The sequence below is a fragment of the Orbicella franksi genome, chromosome 5 (genome assembly GCF_964199315.1).
Source record: "Orbicella franksi chromosome 5, jaOrbFran1.1, whole genome shotgun sequence".
Taxonomy (NCBI): domain Eukaryota; kingdom Metazoa; phylum Cnidaria; class Anthozoa; order Scleractinia; family Merulinidae; genus Orbicella; species Orbicella franksi.
This window is the reverse complement of record NC_138149.1, coordinates 21,102,569-21,119,933: the sequence shown is the minus strand read 5'-3', so window position 1 is coordinate 21,119,933 and position 17,365 is coordinate 21,102,569. Positions and strand designations below refer to the sequence as shown.

The 17,365-nt window shown below is 40.3% G+C and overlaps 1 protein-coding gene and 1 non-coding gene across 2 annotated transcripts in view; one reads left to right on the top strand and one right to left on the bottom strand.

Annotated features, from left to right (window-relative positions):
• Positions 1–5,829: 5,829 nt before the first annotated feature.
• LOC145486674 (tetratricopeptide repeat protein 21B-like) overlaps positions 5,830–17,365 on the bottom strand; it is a 30,287-nt gene continuing 18,751 nt past the window's right edge. The window contains exons 32-44 of the mRNA XM_081465384.1: positions 16,973–17,055; positions 16,793–16,860; positions 16,210–16,272; positions 15,285–15,383; positions 14,892–14,952; positions 14,442–14,567; positions 13,817–13,930; positions 12,707–12,760; positions 11,791–11,847; positions 10,752–10,872; positions 10,419–10,486; positions 6,277–9,982; positions 5,830–6,159 (exon numbers count right to left, since the gene is read on the bottom strand). Coding sequence (XP_081321510.1) covers positions 9,905–9,982; positions 10,419–10,486; positions 10,752–10,872; positions 11,791–11,847; positions 12,707–12,760; positions 13,817–13,930; positions 14,442–14,567; positions 14,892–14,952; positions 15,285–15,383; positions 16,210–16,272; positions 16,793–16,860; positions 16,973–17,055 — 992 coding nt within the window. The 3' untranslated portion in view covers positions 5,830–6,159; positions 6,277–9,904. The remainder of the gene's footprint in view (positions 6,160–6,276; positions 9,983–10,418; positions 10,487–10,751; positions 10,873–11,790; positions 11,848–12,706; positions 12,761–13,816; positions 13,931–14,441; positions 14,568–14,891; positions 14,953–15,284; positions 15,384–16,209; positions 16,273–16,792; positions 16,861–16,972; positions 17,056–17,365) is intronic.
• Positions 15,903–15,975, top strand: Trnas-uga (transfer RNA serine (anticodon UGA)). The gene has a single exon. It is a non-coding gene; the product is annotated as a tRNA-Ser (tRNA).

The following is a 17,365-nucleotide window of genomic DNA, read 5'->3' as shown; positions in this document are numbered from 1 at the left end:
ACGTTTTTTGGTTTACACGATCGACGAAATTCCCGCCAATTTTTCAAACTTGGAAATAGTAGCGGCCAAACCTCGCGCATGCTTATCACGTTTTTCCGCTCTGAAGTCCAGTTCGCGTAAGAATCCTTCGCTTCGTAACCTCATGTGTTGTACCCCATGTCGGGTGAACAAGTTCTCGTCCATGCTGCTTGCACAGATCCTGATTCCTTCAAACGGACCAAGCGCGCACAGCCATGACATGGAGACCGTTATATGGAGACCCAAATCCTGCACCCTTACTGGTTTTTTTTTTTTTTTTTTTTTTGGTTTTAGTCGTTTACGAGCTTGTTTCTGCAACAGTTTCGTTGCCTGGCTTTTGTCCACGGTTTTCCCTTAATTCCCTTACGCCCTTTTTATGTTTATAATTCTGTGTGCTCTACGTCACAACACTGGGTTTGTGCAGTGCTCTTCCTTCGGCTCCCTTCAAGTTTGCACTTTTGTGTTCTTGGTTTCTACTATTCAGTGAAGATATTTATGTTGTGCGTGCTTTACCTCATAAACTCTGGGTTTGTGCAGTGTATTTCCCTCGGCTCCCTTTGTTTGTAGGCTTGTGTTCTTGGTTTGTACAATCAGTGCTTTTCCCTTGGCCTCTCTTTAAGTTTTCACACTTGTTCAGTCTTGGATTTCTAATATAAAGTAACACTTTTGTTATGCGTGCCTTGCCTCACTCGCGTCGGGCTTGTGCAGTGCTATTGCCTCACGTATTCCCTCGGTTCCCGTAAAGTTTGCTCGCTTGTATTTTGCTTTGTACTATTCAGTACTGATTTTGTTATGCGTGCTTTGCTCACAAATATCGGGTTTGTGCAGTGCTTTTCCCTCGGTTCCCGACAAGTTTCTACGCTTGTGTTGTTGGTTTGTAATATTCATTAATGTTTTTGGTGTATTCTTGCAACTTGTGCTATCAACTTTGAGTTATGGTTATTATTCACATGCTGTTGCTCCAGTTTGTTTTGATATAAGTCCTCCGTAGTGCCCTTGAAGAAAACGAAAATTTCCACGTTTCTACAATGAGCGACAAAAGTGTCGAGACACTTCACAGTGAAATTCGATTTTCGAGCGTTTTGGAAACACTTACCCCCTTCTTCCCCAAACAATTGTTGACTTTTCTACTTCTAAGACTGAATAGACCACAGCACCTTCACAGCATTGGGTTGGGGGAGCCGGGGGTATCACAGAATTAACGCAAGATGCAAATGAAATAGAATAAGGGTTTAAAAATCGAAAAGCGTCATTTTTAAGAACTTATGTTGTTGGTTGTAGTTCTCCTAAACTTCCACTAAAGTTTCGACACCTATATACCATGATAACTACTATTTCCTGTTTAAGAAACCAAAGCTCATGTATCCTAGAACTCCTTGGTCCTCGTAGCTGGAAGCAAAATCCCAATGATTGGAGATGTAGGTCTGGTACATTTTACGTGATTCAAAAGGTATTGCCAGTCTTTAATTTCCTTCGGTAGAAGTGAGAGTAGACGGTGCATGTGAGTCGTCCTGCCAAATCTTTAGCTTATCTGCTCAGTCGCGAACTAAACCGAAGCCATAGTACTGCTGGGAAGAGTACAGCGATATACAAGTGACTGTGTCAAGATCGGGATTTAAGAGGCTGTCCGTGTAAGAACCGACCACTCGATTTTCGGCCGAAAACAGAATTTCTTCAAATTTTCTGTGTGAGACAGTTAGTCCATATGATAAACAAAAATAGCGATAATTTGGCTTTAAGTGCTATTTTTCAATATTTCTGGCGACGATTTCCGAGTACGGTCCAAAACCGTAAAAACCGTTCTGTTACGAGTCAAATTTAGGCGTTGCGCCGAAGGAGCTGAAAAATTACGCTTTGATTCAAATACAATAAAACTTACATATAATTTTATTTCATGTTTTTTCTTTCGATTAACGGTAAAATATTTAAAATCGGGCTCAAGAAAAATTAATTATGATTTTTTGAAAATGCCCTACAGAAGGCCTTCGCAAAATTTTAGCGGGCATGCTGCTGGTTGAAGGAGTGTTTCTCAAAAGTATAACGTGACCTGGAGCCCTGACCAATATCCATGTTTAGTACTAGGGCTAGTGTACCGAGAACAGTAAAAAAAGCTTTGGGCACTAACCTTTTGGAACTACAGGAGTACGATCAACATAGCTAATATTCAGACGCGAAAGCTTGCGTGACACAGTTTTGCACCGATTATTGTTCCTAAGTTTCCCACATAAATTCTTACGTTTCCCGCATGAAATATTACCTTGAAGCAAATATTCTCAAAACGTGCTTTTTGCTCTGGATAAGGCATGAAAAGCCTTCAAGTTAAATTCACGAAATATTCTTTCAACTGGCAAGTTATAAGCTAAAATGAGCGGCTGCGGTTTAAGTTATCTTCTGTCTGGCCTAAAAGCTGTTTCTAAAATTCACTTAAATAATTAAGGTTTGGACTATATGTAAAAGGACACTCATATTTAACAACTAGAACCGTTAATCAAATAATTTAATGTCTAGAAAGGAAAAATTATTGTTCACTAATGTACTTCAGCTAAAGCGAGAATCTAAAGAAAATGTAGATTTCAGTCGTCTACATTGTAGCACGCTAGAATGTCTAAGTTATTTTTAACATGTCACGGACATTCTTAGCGCGTTGTTTTAAAGCTGCAATAATAATGACTGCAAGATTTTCATGCTGAATTATACGCTTTCTATCTTTGGCTTCATGTTCTTTGATATTGCGTTTATCTCTTAATACCAGCATTGTTGGTTAAGTAATTCTCTTCAGCTAATTCAATCTATGCAAATTTGGTGCAGGTTTACACCGCGATGTGTCAATAGGGAGTTCATAGTTCCTGCGAGCACAAAAAAAAAAAAAAAGAAAGAAAGAAAGAAGAAAGAAAAAAAGAAGAAGAAAAAAAAAGAACAGGATGGGCGCCCGGAATTCAATGTTTATTCCACTCGCTGTGTTTCCGATGGTGTGCAAGAAAGCAAATAAAGTTGACAGTGCTACTAGTTTAACAAAGCAACACAAAGTTCCGCGATTCCCCACAATATATTTAGAATTATTTCACACCGTTAAAACCATTTTCGTTCACTTAGTTCAATAAAAAGAAAACAAAATTATTAGGCCGTATTTAGAACGCCCAATACATTCTGAAGAAGACATTTTGTCAACTTGTTTTCCTAACGTCGACATTCACATCCTTCTAAGAATTTGGTTAACTACCAAATTCTTTTTCCGATCTTTTGAAGCAAAGGGAACTTCAAAATATCTAAGTATCTCCTTCAACATAACTACACTGAAACTGTCTAGTTTCTCGTCCCGTGAGAGGTCGCACAGGCAGTAGGAATCATAGCAGATTGGATGTCTAGGACTGAGTTGGACGGCTACATTCTCCAGTACGTATACCCCATGCCTTTCTTGCTCTTTCTCCTCTGCGGACACGTCCTCTATCTGCACCTCTTGGTTCCCCTGTCTTCTACGTGTGGCCGCCAGTCTCGAGAAGAAACCTTGCACTTGACTCTTCGTTAGCCAGTCTTTTCTTTCAAACATCCGTGAACCATCTGGTTTCCTCGATGTTCTCATGTCTGCAACCACTTTTCCGGGATCTGCTTTGTTGCCAGTTCTCTCTCCGAGGTCGAATTTCGTGGTTAGGTACTATTTAACCTCATCCGTAAACCGCACAGCTTCACTTCGAGGCTTGTGTAAAGCCCAGCCAAGCTGTAAGTCACTACAAGAACCAGAAGCTTCATTTTTGTCACTTTGCTCATCGCTATGTACCACAAGTACGCGGCCGGTTTCCTCGTTTTTGTCAACAGTAAGGAATTTTTCGGCCCAGCCTGTTTTGAGTTTGTCATACACTGTTTCGAAGCCCCCGCGTACTTGGCGGTGTTCGCCAACCTCAGGATGACTCTCAAGCTCACTGAATTTCTTAAACACCATCTGACATGCAGGCTCAGAGCAGAAGAAGAGACCGCTGCTTTGTTCGTCATCACTTGACGTAGCCTTATGGAATCGAGTTTCCTTGACTGCGAAAGAGTCTACATCTACAACAAGATCTGTTGGACCTTGGGGCTTTACGATGATGTCTTGATAGGGAATTACTTTACCTTTCCCTACGCCATAAGCTCTCCACACCCGAATTCCATTTAATTCAAATTTAAAGTTATGATACCTACTGAAACTATCCACTTTATTTACCTCGAGTGTTTTTTGAGTCTCATTTACTGTGCAAACGCAAGCAGTTGTGCCTCGAACAGGACGTTCGGAAAGCGCTGTACACATGTCCTTTGCAGAGAGAACGTCGTTTCCCTCACTGCAATATCGTCGGATCGCTGATTTCATCGGACAAAGGATTCTATCGCACACATCTTTTCCGTACTGTGGCGCGGAAAAGTCATACTGCGTGACACAGTAAGGCCAACTCGTTTCCCAGCATCTCTTACGGCCGCCAAAAGGAAGTTGTTGTGGTAACAGCCTGGTTCGTCACTCCTAAGACTCACTTGGGTAATCTGGGGGTGATCCTTTTTTTACAACCTCCAATGTGTTTTCAATGATTGAGCAGACTGCATACCAGTCCTGCTGGCACGAATCAAAGATATGCGCGTATGATTTCAGCTCAACCTTCCCAGTGCTAGCATTCTTAGTTATGACCGTTGATATTTGCCAGCTAAGGCCTCGTTTTCCAAACCAATTGGACTTCTTCTCACGATATCTAATTTGAAGAAATTTCATAGCCCAGTCCATTATTAGGATAGCTGACGTGTCGTCGGCTGTTCTAAGAATAGAGATGCCTAAGCATCTTGCCTAGGCATCTTGTTTAGCCTCTTCCTGGTTTATCGAACGAATAACGTGGGCTTTCCACAGCAAGATGTCTGACTTTGCGCGGTCAAAATCATATAGCAGATCCTCTCGTTGTTCTGAACTGGAAGGTGTCCAGGATGACCCTTCGATCCCCAGTCTGACTTCCTGAATTCTTCATCCCTTGGTAGTCATCGCAACTGAATACGTGCTCATGAGAGCAGGGTTGCTGGAAATCGGCTTCGACATGATCACTGAGCGCAAAATGTCGACAGTGGTCAGCGCAAGTAGAATTATGTGGTTGGCAATACGCGGAAGTCAGTCTTGAGATAGCGTTTTGCATCTCTGAGCTTTCTACGAACATCAAGACAGCACTATTTCTCCATTCCTCCTTTCTCAAGAGCTTCAACCAGTGTCTCAAGAGTCTGAAATCCCGCCGCGCCATCAGCTGCGGTATTGTCCACGCCCTGGGGCGACTTACGCTGCGATGCCTCTCGAACCTCCAGGAGTTTGAACAAAGTTGACCTACTCAATGGTTCGTGACATTGTTCTTTGCAATACTCCAAGTATTGTTCAATCATTGTAGATCTGGTCACTGTCCTCCCAACATTAGGCATCTCTATTCTGTCGCCACTTTCGAGGATTAGTATTTTACTACCATAAGAAACGGCTTGATAGAATTACGGTCTATTTGTAAATTCCACAAAGTGATCGACCTTATTCATGTCAAGACGTACGCGGTGCTTGGCTGTAATTTCAGGGGTTGTACCAGGGCCGCTTAGATTAGCATGAGAGCGTGCTTGCTTTATTTCCCATGTGGATAGTTTTTCGTATGGTTGGTGAATATTTTGCAGCATGCTCATGGCATATCTATAAGCGTAAAGGCTTAGTATCTGTCTCTTTAAATTCTTAGTCTTAGCGTTCTTGTATGCAGTCACAAGTACCACTAGATCACCAGGTGGTGAACCGTCAAACTTTTCTATTTGTGTAGACTGAGCCATGGACTTGAAGAGCTCCTCGCCGCTTCCAGGTACTATTACACTAGCAAACAGTCTTCACTAGCCTTTTGTACAACATTCAACTGTTCCGCTTTGATCAAGTTGTTCAAGGGGGTTTTCAGTTGGGAGATAAGAGGCTCACGTTTTGTTTCTTGTGCAGTGAGATTTGCAACCGTGACCATAGCTGAGTTATACACACGAACGGTACCTCTAACTAAGGGTGTTGGAGGATACGCGGCATCTGTTCCCGGAGTCCAGCATGGAGTCGAGGCGATATTCTCAGGAGTTGGAGGCTCATGGAATGGGGTCGAAGTGACGAGGAGGTCGATGGCAGCCTCTTTGGCAGGTCTATGGAAATGTAAAAGCAAGTACACTTGTCAAGTCACGTTACGCTATTAACAAAGGTGACAGTAAAAGTGATTTTTCACTCTTTCTTTTTCAAAACGGATTGCACTCGCTACATACCTTTGATGGGATGTCTTGTCTTCAGGTTCCTTGGGATACAGCCAGTCTGTTTTTTGAGCAACGTCTTCACTGTGTTGCTTCCTGCACGTTGTGCAGATTGCTAGTATAACAAAAATAAATGTTAATAAACTTCCTCATAAGGGTTTGTAAAATACCTAGAATCTGCGGCATGAAGATCACACGATTACACACCAGGCCCACCTACCCCCATCCAAAACGAAAAAACTCGTAAACCCTGACCAACCAGCCGGAAGTTGTAATGCTAAGCAGCTTTGTAAAGAAACGAGCAAGTTTTGTTAATGTTGTCGTTTTGAATTTTGTGTAATATTCATATTCAGAACAAACTATATTTCATTGCGGCAGGGTGTCCGATAATCTCCCAAACCGCACTCGTGAAAGGACTCATGGGAAAATGAAGTCTGTATTACCGTTAGGGCATTCAAACGTAAACAATATGCAGTGGTTACCAAATAAAATCTTCAAAGTTAAAACTTACGCGAACCAACGGGTGTAGCTTCTCCAAAGATGTTTTTAATTTCCCTGGCTAGCTTGAAATTAATTACATGTGTTCCAGTCACCACCGTTTTCTTGCCATGATGTTCTGGATACTGGTAGGTCTTAGGGGCTTGCCAGTACTTTCCCAGGGTAAAACGATGAGCCGGACAAACCGTCATATTTTTAACCTGTCAGGATTAGATCCTTCTCACAAACATCTTCCCTTGACAGGTGGTGATTTTGAAGATGCCAACTGATTCCCCGTCACAACTGTTCACGACTACTTCCGCACGTGCCACTTGTAACTGCTTAGAAGGAACACGATCCTACCATTGCAAACAGCAAAAACGACGCAAAGCGCAAAAAATAAATTCGTTATTTCTTGCGTAAACTGAGTAAAACGCTGTTGACGTCAGACTAATTTAATTTTACCACAAAGGGCTACGCAAAAATAGTAACACGAAAAAAAAAACAAAAGAAACAACAACAACAAAAACTGTTGAATAAAAAAGGCAAAGCTTCTAAGCCATTTCTAAAATCAAATATAAACAGTAAAATAATTTATTTCTCAAGTAACCAGGATTGGTATTGCTTTTTAACGCACAATGCAAGATAAACAAAAAGTGGATAAGAAGAGCTGCCAAAATAGCTTTGACATTTTAGCGTGTTTGCCGACTGAAATCGACATCTTCTTATGTGTACATCTGAGGTACATTCGCGGTACGCTATTATTATTTTTTTTCTTGGCAATAATCATATGACAAACACTTTTACTTCTTAAATATGTTTAATATGGAATTTCTGTATAGTCCAAGGTCTGTGATGACCCAATTTCAGCAATTGTGTTTAGGCGAAACTTAAGGCAACTCACGCCGCAGCAGTTATCTTATAAATTCCCAATTTTGGAGGAATCTTTGGTGAATTCAAGGCTATTCATGCGTTATCCCGAGCAAAGAGTACGTTTTGAGAATATTTGCTTCAAGGTAATATTATTTTATGCGGGAAACTTAAGAATTTATGTGGGAAACTTAGGAACAATAATCGGTGCAAAACTGTGTCACGCAAGCTTTCGCGTCTGAATATTAGCTATGTTGATCGTACTCTTGTAGTTCCAAAAGGTTAGTGCCCAAAGCTTTTTTTACTGTTCTCGGTACACTAGCCCTAGTACTAAACATGGATATTGGTCAGGGCTCCAGGTCACGTTATACTTTTGAGAAACACTCCTTCAACCAGCAGCATGCCCGCTAAAATTTTGCGAAGGCCTTCTGTAGGGCATTTTCAAAAAATCATAATTAATTTTTCTTGAGCCCGATTTTAAATATTTTACCGTTAATCGAAAGAAAAAACATGAAATAAAATTATATGTAAGTTTTATTGTATTTGAATCAAAGCGTAATTTTTCAGCTCCTTCGGCGCAACGCCTAAATTTGACTAGTAACAGAACGGTTTTTACGGTTTTGGACCGTACTCGGAGATCGTCGCCAGAAATATTGAAAAATAGCACTTAAAGCCAAATTATCGCTATTTTTGTTTATCATATGGACTAACTGTCTCACACAGAAAATTTGAAGAAATTCTGTTTTTGGGCGAAAATCGAGTGGTCGGTTCTTACACGGATAGCCTCTTAAGGTGGCTCCCTATAGTTTTACGATCGCACTCGCGCTGAGGACGAAAGCTCAAGTAACCTGCGCGCGCTTGAAGGAAAACATCAGTGTTTTTGGATATTTTCGGACGTCAACATGAGCCCAAAAAGCAAAACTGACAGTGAATTTTCTCGCGTTTCCTGTGGTGAAATTCCGTAAAATTTGGCAGATTGGTAGTAATTATATTACTTTAGTCAGAGCTCGTTTTTCAGGGAATCTATAAGACCAGGCTTATTGCAGCGGTAAAAGACATAAATTTGAAAACATCGAAAAAATTGCCTTACTTTTGTCGTGTTTAAAATTCGTATCCCGCTGGAAGCGATGTGTTGTAAAAATTTTGGAATATTTCACCGAAGAAAATTCAAGAAAATCACAAATAAAGCCACACACACACTAAAAAACACATTTGTTTGGGCATTTATAATTCAGGATTAAAGCCCAAAATTTTAACAGAGATGATAGTAAAACACTATTTAATCATTCGTTATTACATGTAATAAGTTTGAAAGGACTGGGTGTGAAAGCGAATGCAAAAACAGCATTCAAAACATAATACTTGCGCGCGCAACGCCATAAACGATTACCCTAAGGAGCCACCTTAAACACCGTCACTTAGGAGAGTACTCGTATTAGTCCAGTCATTTTGTGGCTGGACCTACCATTAATTGGAATTCAACTTTTTTCTTCGCTAATTACTTAGGAATAGTCTCTAGATCAACATACTAAAAGTCCCAAAGGATCCAAGATCACGGGAACATGGCTTTGATGCGACACGGAAACGAGGCCAAAACCAGAAGTTGCTTTTATTTTGCTTGTTTGTTGCCAGAATAGCCCTTTTGACGGCTAATTTTTCTCATTTGCATTACAATGTAATCCAACGTGAATGCGAGGCAACTTGGGGCTAAAACTACAAAATAGCCCGAAATTGCCTCACATACATGCTCGATTTTATTGTAATGCTAATGAGCAAACGTAACCGTGAAAAGGGCTATTGCACTCGATTCGTTCAAATTTGGTCAATAGTACTCCTGGTACTTCTGTGACTTTCATATGCTCCTCCCGCAGATGTAAGCTCCCCCGGGTAACGTTAGTCTTATTCCAAGTAATAGTCATATTAATAAAATGGTAGTATCACGCACTCCTTCACTTGCTTATAACATTATTTTTGTCCCTTTGAACGAAGGGAGCGACCCCTAGATCGGTACCAATCCTCTGCAATACCATCTGTGAAAATTGTAATCATGTGATTACCGTAGACGACAAGCAAGTTACTGTTTAATAATTTAATGGTTATTTACAACGCCAGCAATCTATTTCAAGTCTTTAAATGGCGAGCACTTTACATTAAGTTGCAGCAAGACATTCGCTTATTTACAAACCCTTGAGTAAAGCTACTTCCACCACAGTTTATAACTGTTTAACGGTCACACGGATCAAACCGATTGCGCCCGCAGTTTTGTGACATTGGGTCAGTTGTGTATGGCAAAATGTCATGCCCGTAACGCTGCTCGTGCTTTGTCCAAGATTTCTTTTCTGATCTTTGGATAGTTTGGATGGTGATTTAAAACCTAAAATAAACACGCAAATCTTATCAAAATTTGACAAAAAAAGCGCAACTTCACTTGTAGGCAGTCAGTGGTAAGTCAGTACTGTACTTCAACAAGCTTCAAGTTCAAATTCGCCGTTTACCGTCATGTAAGTGTCATCATAGTATGACACTTGCCCCCATCTGTTAGGATATACGACTTATTCCCGAAACCTAGGGGTATGAGAATTTATCTCATGCCCAGAGGTACGGGGATTAACCTTACACTCTAAGGCTGCAGGGAGTGTAAGAGTAGCCCTACGCCGTAGGGGTAAGTGTTGCCTACCTCCTAGGGGGACGTCAGTTGTACCACCTTCAAGGGCATGAGAGTTGACCTTGACCCAAGAAGGACATGACCCTGCTGTCAGTCGTATTTATGCATCAGTCATCAATACAGAAAGAGATCAAATGATATGTACCTTGTGACAAACGTCAATCGCGTCTACAAGACGTTTTGCTTTGAGATAGTTAAACGCCAGTCTGTAACCTGTGTGAGTAATAAAGAAATTCTGTCGGAGACAATTTTACGAGGTCCTCTCGAAGACTGACACAAAATTCCGAAGAACACGGAGAAAGATGGTGATGATTTGCATTACTTCATTAGCCATTAAAATGGCCAAACAACTTTGTAAACATAAACACTTTAAAAAATCACCGAAAGTATTGCATTTTCGAGACGTTTCCCATATGATTTTTCCCAGTAAAGGAAATCCCTACAAAGTACTGAGCTTCATTTCATGACATTATTTTACCAATAGTTGGGTTGTTTTGGTTTCCATATATCCAAGCATTCTCGTAGTTCTTGGCGGCATCTTTGTAAGCTTGTTCCTTTTCCATGATATAACCCATGTACTCCCAAGCTTTACAACAGGACTGCAAACAAAATACAACTCATAAAACAGATTGCAGCAGTGAATTGGGTTACCACAAGCCTTCTTTTCAGAGAGGCAAAAATTTCTTGGAAAAGTTTTCAATTTATCAGTATGTTCGTGGACTGGTTTGGCGTGACGTAATTCTTCTTAATAATTGCTACTTCTATAGTTCTTGTGATATTAGTTCGAATTGGTGGTATAGGGAACTTAAGCAAACCACGACAGCAACGGCAGCGAAAACGCCAGAAAACAAAAGAATTAATGAGCAGAACAATGGCTAGGCAGGTGCGTTATAAATCTTTGTACATTTCGTAGCCGTCATCGGAAAAACAACAACGTGAAATTACTAAGTTCTGCGTATTTTGGAGAACGCGAACGACTCAACCTCGTTCCCTGGGTCTCTCATCTTCCAGAGGGCGGTAAGATGAGAGACCCTGGGAACGAGGTTGCAAACGACTGCGGCTAATTGTTCGTCTTTTTATTTGGATCTGAACGCTGGCGTTACATATTTAGCTTGAGCAAATTCCGAGACAAATAGGCACACTGATCAGATCTAGACATTTGCGAAATGGTAAAATATAAATTCATGTTTTACTAGGCGTTGTCCTCGGGGTCGCCGTCGTCATTGCTTAAGCTCCCTTGTACAGTCAATAGTTGACGATCTTCTTTATTCTCAGAAACTTTCGAAATAATAACGCATTGAAACAATAAGGATGAATGGCATTTGATCGGTTTTTCCAAATAAAAACTTACACTGAGAGAACTCAATTGTAACACGTACGTTATTTTGTTTTGTTGATTTAAAGGGAATTAAAGAAAGAAAATGCGATCCTTGCAGTTGTACTAAATCAGTTAAAACGAAACTTTGAACATTGGAATTGTTACCACTGTCTTCAAAATCCTATGATTATATTCTCACCTTATTATATTGGAGACATTTCTTTAACAAATCTCCAGCCATATCAAACTTGCCAGACTACAAGTAACAAAACGACCAATTAAACGTTATAGAAAACATTATACGTTTGTATTTCATTGAAGAGGAGAAAGATAAATGCATTATTAAAACAGAACATATCAGAATGGTTTACGATTTTATGAGAATTACAGCGACACAGAGATTATTGTACAACGGAACAACAAAATCAGTCAGATTCGTTTTCAACATTCAAAGCGACTAATTTAGATCATGTTAAAACAGATTGTCCAAAACATACAATAAAAAGAAAAGTAAACTCCTTTTGGGGCTAAGCTATTAATCAGTCTATGCAATCTAAGTCAATCCCGTTGATAGTAATACACGACTGACGCTGATCTTTTTTCCAGACAGCTAGCAGTTACACGTTTGAGAATTTCTCATAACCTGGCTTAGTTTATGTGTTTGTTTGTTTGTCTGTTTGTCTGTTTGTTTTATTTTTGCCCTTTATAAATACATTTACAATATATCAACCTATAAGGCAAGGAAGCCCAAGAAAGCCAATAAGGCTTAAAGATACCCAAGACTTGCGTAACAAAAGAACAACAATGCTGTCACCGGCAAACAAAATGATCATGTGAGCTTCAACATGAACAGTTTCCCACGAAGATGCTATAGTTCCCACATTCTTGATTGGTGTAAACCGTCGTGTGAGTTCTCTCCTGCACTGTAGGCAGTTTTGAAAGAGGGTGATCACGAGGAGTTAAACCAATCTTCCTAGATCGGAATTCTGGTACCTTTCCCAAGCCAGGCGAGTTTAGCGAGCTCAGATCCCTCAAGCAACGTCCTCTTATTCATATTCAGATATCTTCATTAGAGTTGACTTCATTATTGTGATAAGTTTCAGATTATAACATACCTGAATATAAATATCGGCAAGTAGAAGCCAGCTTCTCTCGAATTCCTCTGCTTCCTGAAAATAAAAGAAAAGAAAGAAATAAAATGAAAACCAAACAACAAATAAAACGAATGAGTGAAGACATGGAGACTGATACGTGAATCTTCCATTAGTTAACCACTGTTTAAGGAATACTCCACAAGCTCATGTTGGATAAGAGATGACAAGTGTCAAAACGGGCATGATAACCTAACACCCTGACAGACGAACCAATCAGAGAGCAAGAAGTGCAATAATCGCGGAGGAATATGTAGTGATTGCAACGGTCTCTTACCGTTAGAAACACTGACTCGATCTCCTAAGCACAAATTGTAGTTACCACATTCCTTTTTGCTTTACAACGAGAACAGTAAGTAAACTAACTGGCAAAAAAAAAATTTTCTCATGCTGCAGAGTTCAGTACAGGCAAAACCAGCGTATATGTCTCTATTAAAACACTACCTACGGCAGAAAGCAATAATTGTATGATCATCTATAAAACTTGGTTTACAAAAGCCACGAAAGCACAACAGTCCATGCAAACCATGAGAAAAGTAAGCTTTTAAAGGGAGACTATCACAATTTTTAGCATGATTCTGGAAATCTAAAAAACATACAGCGATCTTTGGAAGCTGAACAATAATAGTTTTATTTCGTAGAGGAGTACTCGGCAAATGATTACCACCCATTAGGAAGTGAGGATGGCTAACGATGGCGAGGATGGAAACGGATTATGATATGGATTTTTGAAAAAGCCTCAGGATGTCAGTTTTTCAAAGGTTCAAGTTTGGCTCGAAAATCGTTGAAAATGTGCAAAAATGTAGCTGCAGTGTGGACTGTCTCCAAGAAATTGCTTTTAATCATTTATTTAGGGCTAATTAAGTTCTTATTACATAAATTAAGGGACCATTTCGTGAATTTATAACAGTTTTAAGCAAAAGGGAAAGATGAAAGTATTTTGATCCTTCTTTAAGCTTTTGTTTCTCAGTGTGTGAAAGTACTCTTGTGCTTTCTTTTATGCTTGTATCGCCAGTGAACACCGGGCTTATCAGGGTTTAAGTGAAAGTAATGGGACAGTGAATTATACTTTACCTCTGAGTTCCAGTTCATCTTGGCGATTCTTTTGAGCTGATTACGAGCCCGCGGTGTTTGCTTTAAGTACATGTACGCAGTTGCCATGCCCAGAAGAGCTGGAACACAGTCATGCTAAGGAGAGAACGCTATGATAAGTTGATGCTGTCAAAACGTAACGACTAAGGTGAATGCTGATCAGGGATAAACCTCTATTTGTTCATTATGAAAGTTTGGGAGAACTCGACAAAACTATGTAAACAAGCACCCAAAACACTTCAGTTTTCGTTTTCCCAAACTTCCACTCGTGATTGCATAGCTCGATAGTTACACTTCACTCGATAAAGTTTCTTATTTCTTGAAAGCAAGTTTGATGTATTTTCTATGAAACCATGTCTTTTTTCGTGTAGTACAAATAAATGCTGTTGTTGTGATGCCAGGAAAAAGCTCCGTGAGCAATAAATAGAACTTTCAACATCAGTTGACAATATGAATCTGGATAACAGCTACCAAAAATTACCATACAGAGGGCTACATAAGGCCGTGGGTGAGAGTCCCGTCTCTAGGCATTGTTTGTAACAGAGCAGATCTCTGTCACTAGGTCATTTTAAAGTCCACAACTGAAGCGTAGTCTCATGTGAAATACCTCTGTGGTAGCAATTTCCATGAATTGTGACAAGGCTTTCTCCACATTGGGTTTTGTCTTGAAGGCCATCAGAACATTATTCTCCAGTATGCGGTACTTAAGGGGACTCCCCTTGGGCTTGAAGTCCTGTGAAAACACAATTCACACACAGTGTTGAGCAGGAAACAACAGCATGCACCGTCACTAACTGAAGGATCAAAGCTCTTAAGAACTGTCACAAAACGTATTCAGGATGTGATTGAAAGCTCTTTTTGGTCCATAAACCAAAACCCCAGAAGTAATGCAACTCATTGCAGCTAAATGCTGAAGTATTTTACGAAACAATATGTAATTAAGCCAATTTAAAGCAACATAGCTTGTTGTTAGCTGACTGTTCCAATGGATATATCGTAAAAAAAAAAAAGAAATGGGACCAATTGGAAAAACAACACAAGCAAAAAATACTTTTACCTTAAGAAGTTTGTCAGCAGTGCGTACAGCCATCATTTCTGAATCCTGTTTCTCGTTTTGACTATGCAAAGAAATTTAAAGTGACAGGTTAGGTGAAAAAGCTCGAAAATAACTACCAACCAATGTTGTCACGTTCATATACATTCATACACAATTCTCGGCATAACTCTCAAGACGGGTTTTAAATCCACACTCGCCCGCTTCCCCCTCCCCCCTTACAATGACCGTGTTTATCTTCTCGCTTAGGTAGCGTTAAGGACTATACTCTGTTTGTGATCGAAAATGTTTTGTAGCTAATCGAAGTGTAGGTTTGAGGGGAGGCATTGGGGGTGGAACAAACTGAATACAATTATCAGTGATCTCTTCCAAGCAGGAAAGACTTCTTATATTTACCTAACATCGCCATCCACCGCCTCAAACGTTTCTCCGCCCAATGTCTCGTTATCTGGGTTGAGGCATATTTCGATCATGTTGTACACAGCATACTCGCCCCTGATGAAAACAATATATATATTTCTATGTGTTGTAGATAGATCATGTCTTAAATTAGGTAAGTATCAAATTAAAATAGTAAAGGTAGACAGGTGAGAATAGAAGAGGTATACGGGTTAATTGATGAGTTTGTGGATGAGGCTATGCGCGTGAATTGGTAATGGGTTTTAATCCCTGCAACAAAACGATCCCTCGAGCGATTTTAGTTCATTTTCATTCAATCAATACATTAATCCGTGCGTCTACCTGTTTTTCTGTCTGTCTGTCTGTCTGTCTGTCCGTCCGTCCGTCCGTCCGTCTGTCCATCTGTCCGTCCGTCTGTCTGGTCGGTCTGTAAGTTAGCCGGTTAACTCTAAGGACTGACGGTGGGAAGGACAGACGATTGTTTTGGGGGACGCATTAAAGTCGGATGGACGAGTGATCGGTCGGTCGATCAGTTGGCTAGTGAGTTAAACTGCATGCCCACGCTTATAAAAAGTTATTACGTCAAAGAAAACTGAGAACAGATGTTTTTTAGGAGGCAGCGTGGCCGAGTGGTTAGGGCGCCGGACTTGAAATCCGGAGGTCGCGGGTTCAAGTCCCGCTCTGACCACCAAGCTGGAGTTGTTTCTAGGTAGACCCTAGTTCAACTCCTCGGTCATGCTTGTAAACAGCCAACTGGTCTGCGTCCCCCCAGTTGGGATTTTTAAGCCTGTTATGTTTAGTTGATATATTTGTTTCTTTCAGTTTAAGTGGCATGCCTGTGAACTAGCCAGGTGTAGCTAAGCGCATTGACCACTATAAACAACAACATCAAACCGTACTTCAACAAACAGTTATTCCTTACCACATAGAGTCTTTCCTTGATAGATTGAAATGTTTTAGGGCTGCCGTGGGATTTACAGTGTACCTAAATCAGAACACACAAATCTGTAAGACTCAAAACTAACCAACACTAGGGGAAGAAGTTGTCTTGTTTGTTATCAAAAAGGGTTTACACTCAAACAGTCCTTTTATTCAGATCTTTCCATGATGATAAACTTTAAGGAATAGTTGTTTGCAATCTGATAAACTTTGCAAACAAGTTGCAGTTGTTCACCGACCCTTTTTGTGACATCCATTACAAGTAAATACAAACAGAGGTCAATGGTTTAGCCCATTTTCACAAACCAACTGACCAGTGGAAATGAAAAATATAGCGACAGAGTAAGATTGTAAGAACCGTGTCGATAAAAAGATAATGCAGCTTCTGCTTCTCATTAGCCAATAAAAAATTAAGACGAGAGCCCGAAAGTTGTCATCATAGCTTGACGTCATCGAGTATGTCATGTCACTTAGCAACATCGTAACCGATTCAAACTGCGGGCTCGGCCTATCCTAGAACATAAGATACTGACTGAAACACGACATCTAACTGTACATAATCTTACCAGTGAAAGAGTCCTTTGCAATAATTTAACCCAGAATCCATTGCTGCACGTGGTATAGCACTTTCAGCCTGGACGAAAAATAGGTGATTTTCAAGTATTAAAGATATCGCTGAAGGGAAATACTTTGGGTGGTTGTCTCAAGAATTACAAAAAAAAAAGAAAAAAATATTCAACACAAACCTGTTCGAGGTATTTGGAACACTCTTCCAGTTTCCCTGCTCTTCTGAGAAGATTGATAAGGCGGGCCAGAGCGCTGTAATGATCTGAAATCAAGAAAGCAAGTTTGGAAAACAATTTCCGATCTGCGGTCGTGCATTAACTACTCTCTTGTCATGTTCCAGTTTCCTGTTTGAGCTGTTCTTAAATAATGAAAACCTGAAAGTTCTGGTGTGAAACATCGGAGAGGCAGCCGACATACTGGAGAAAGACCTCAGGTTCTTAGCAGATTGAAATGAAGTGAGGTGCTCATAATATCCTGACGCCATGTTATCTTGGTGAAGGAGGAGAAGGAGAATGAGGGAAGGAAGGGACCTCCCCGCCCGAGATGTCATTACCCTCCACATTGACCTCCTG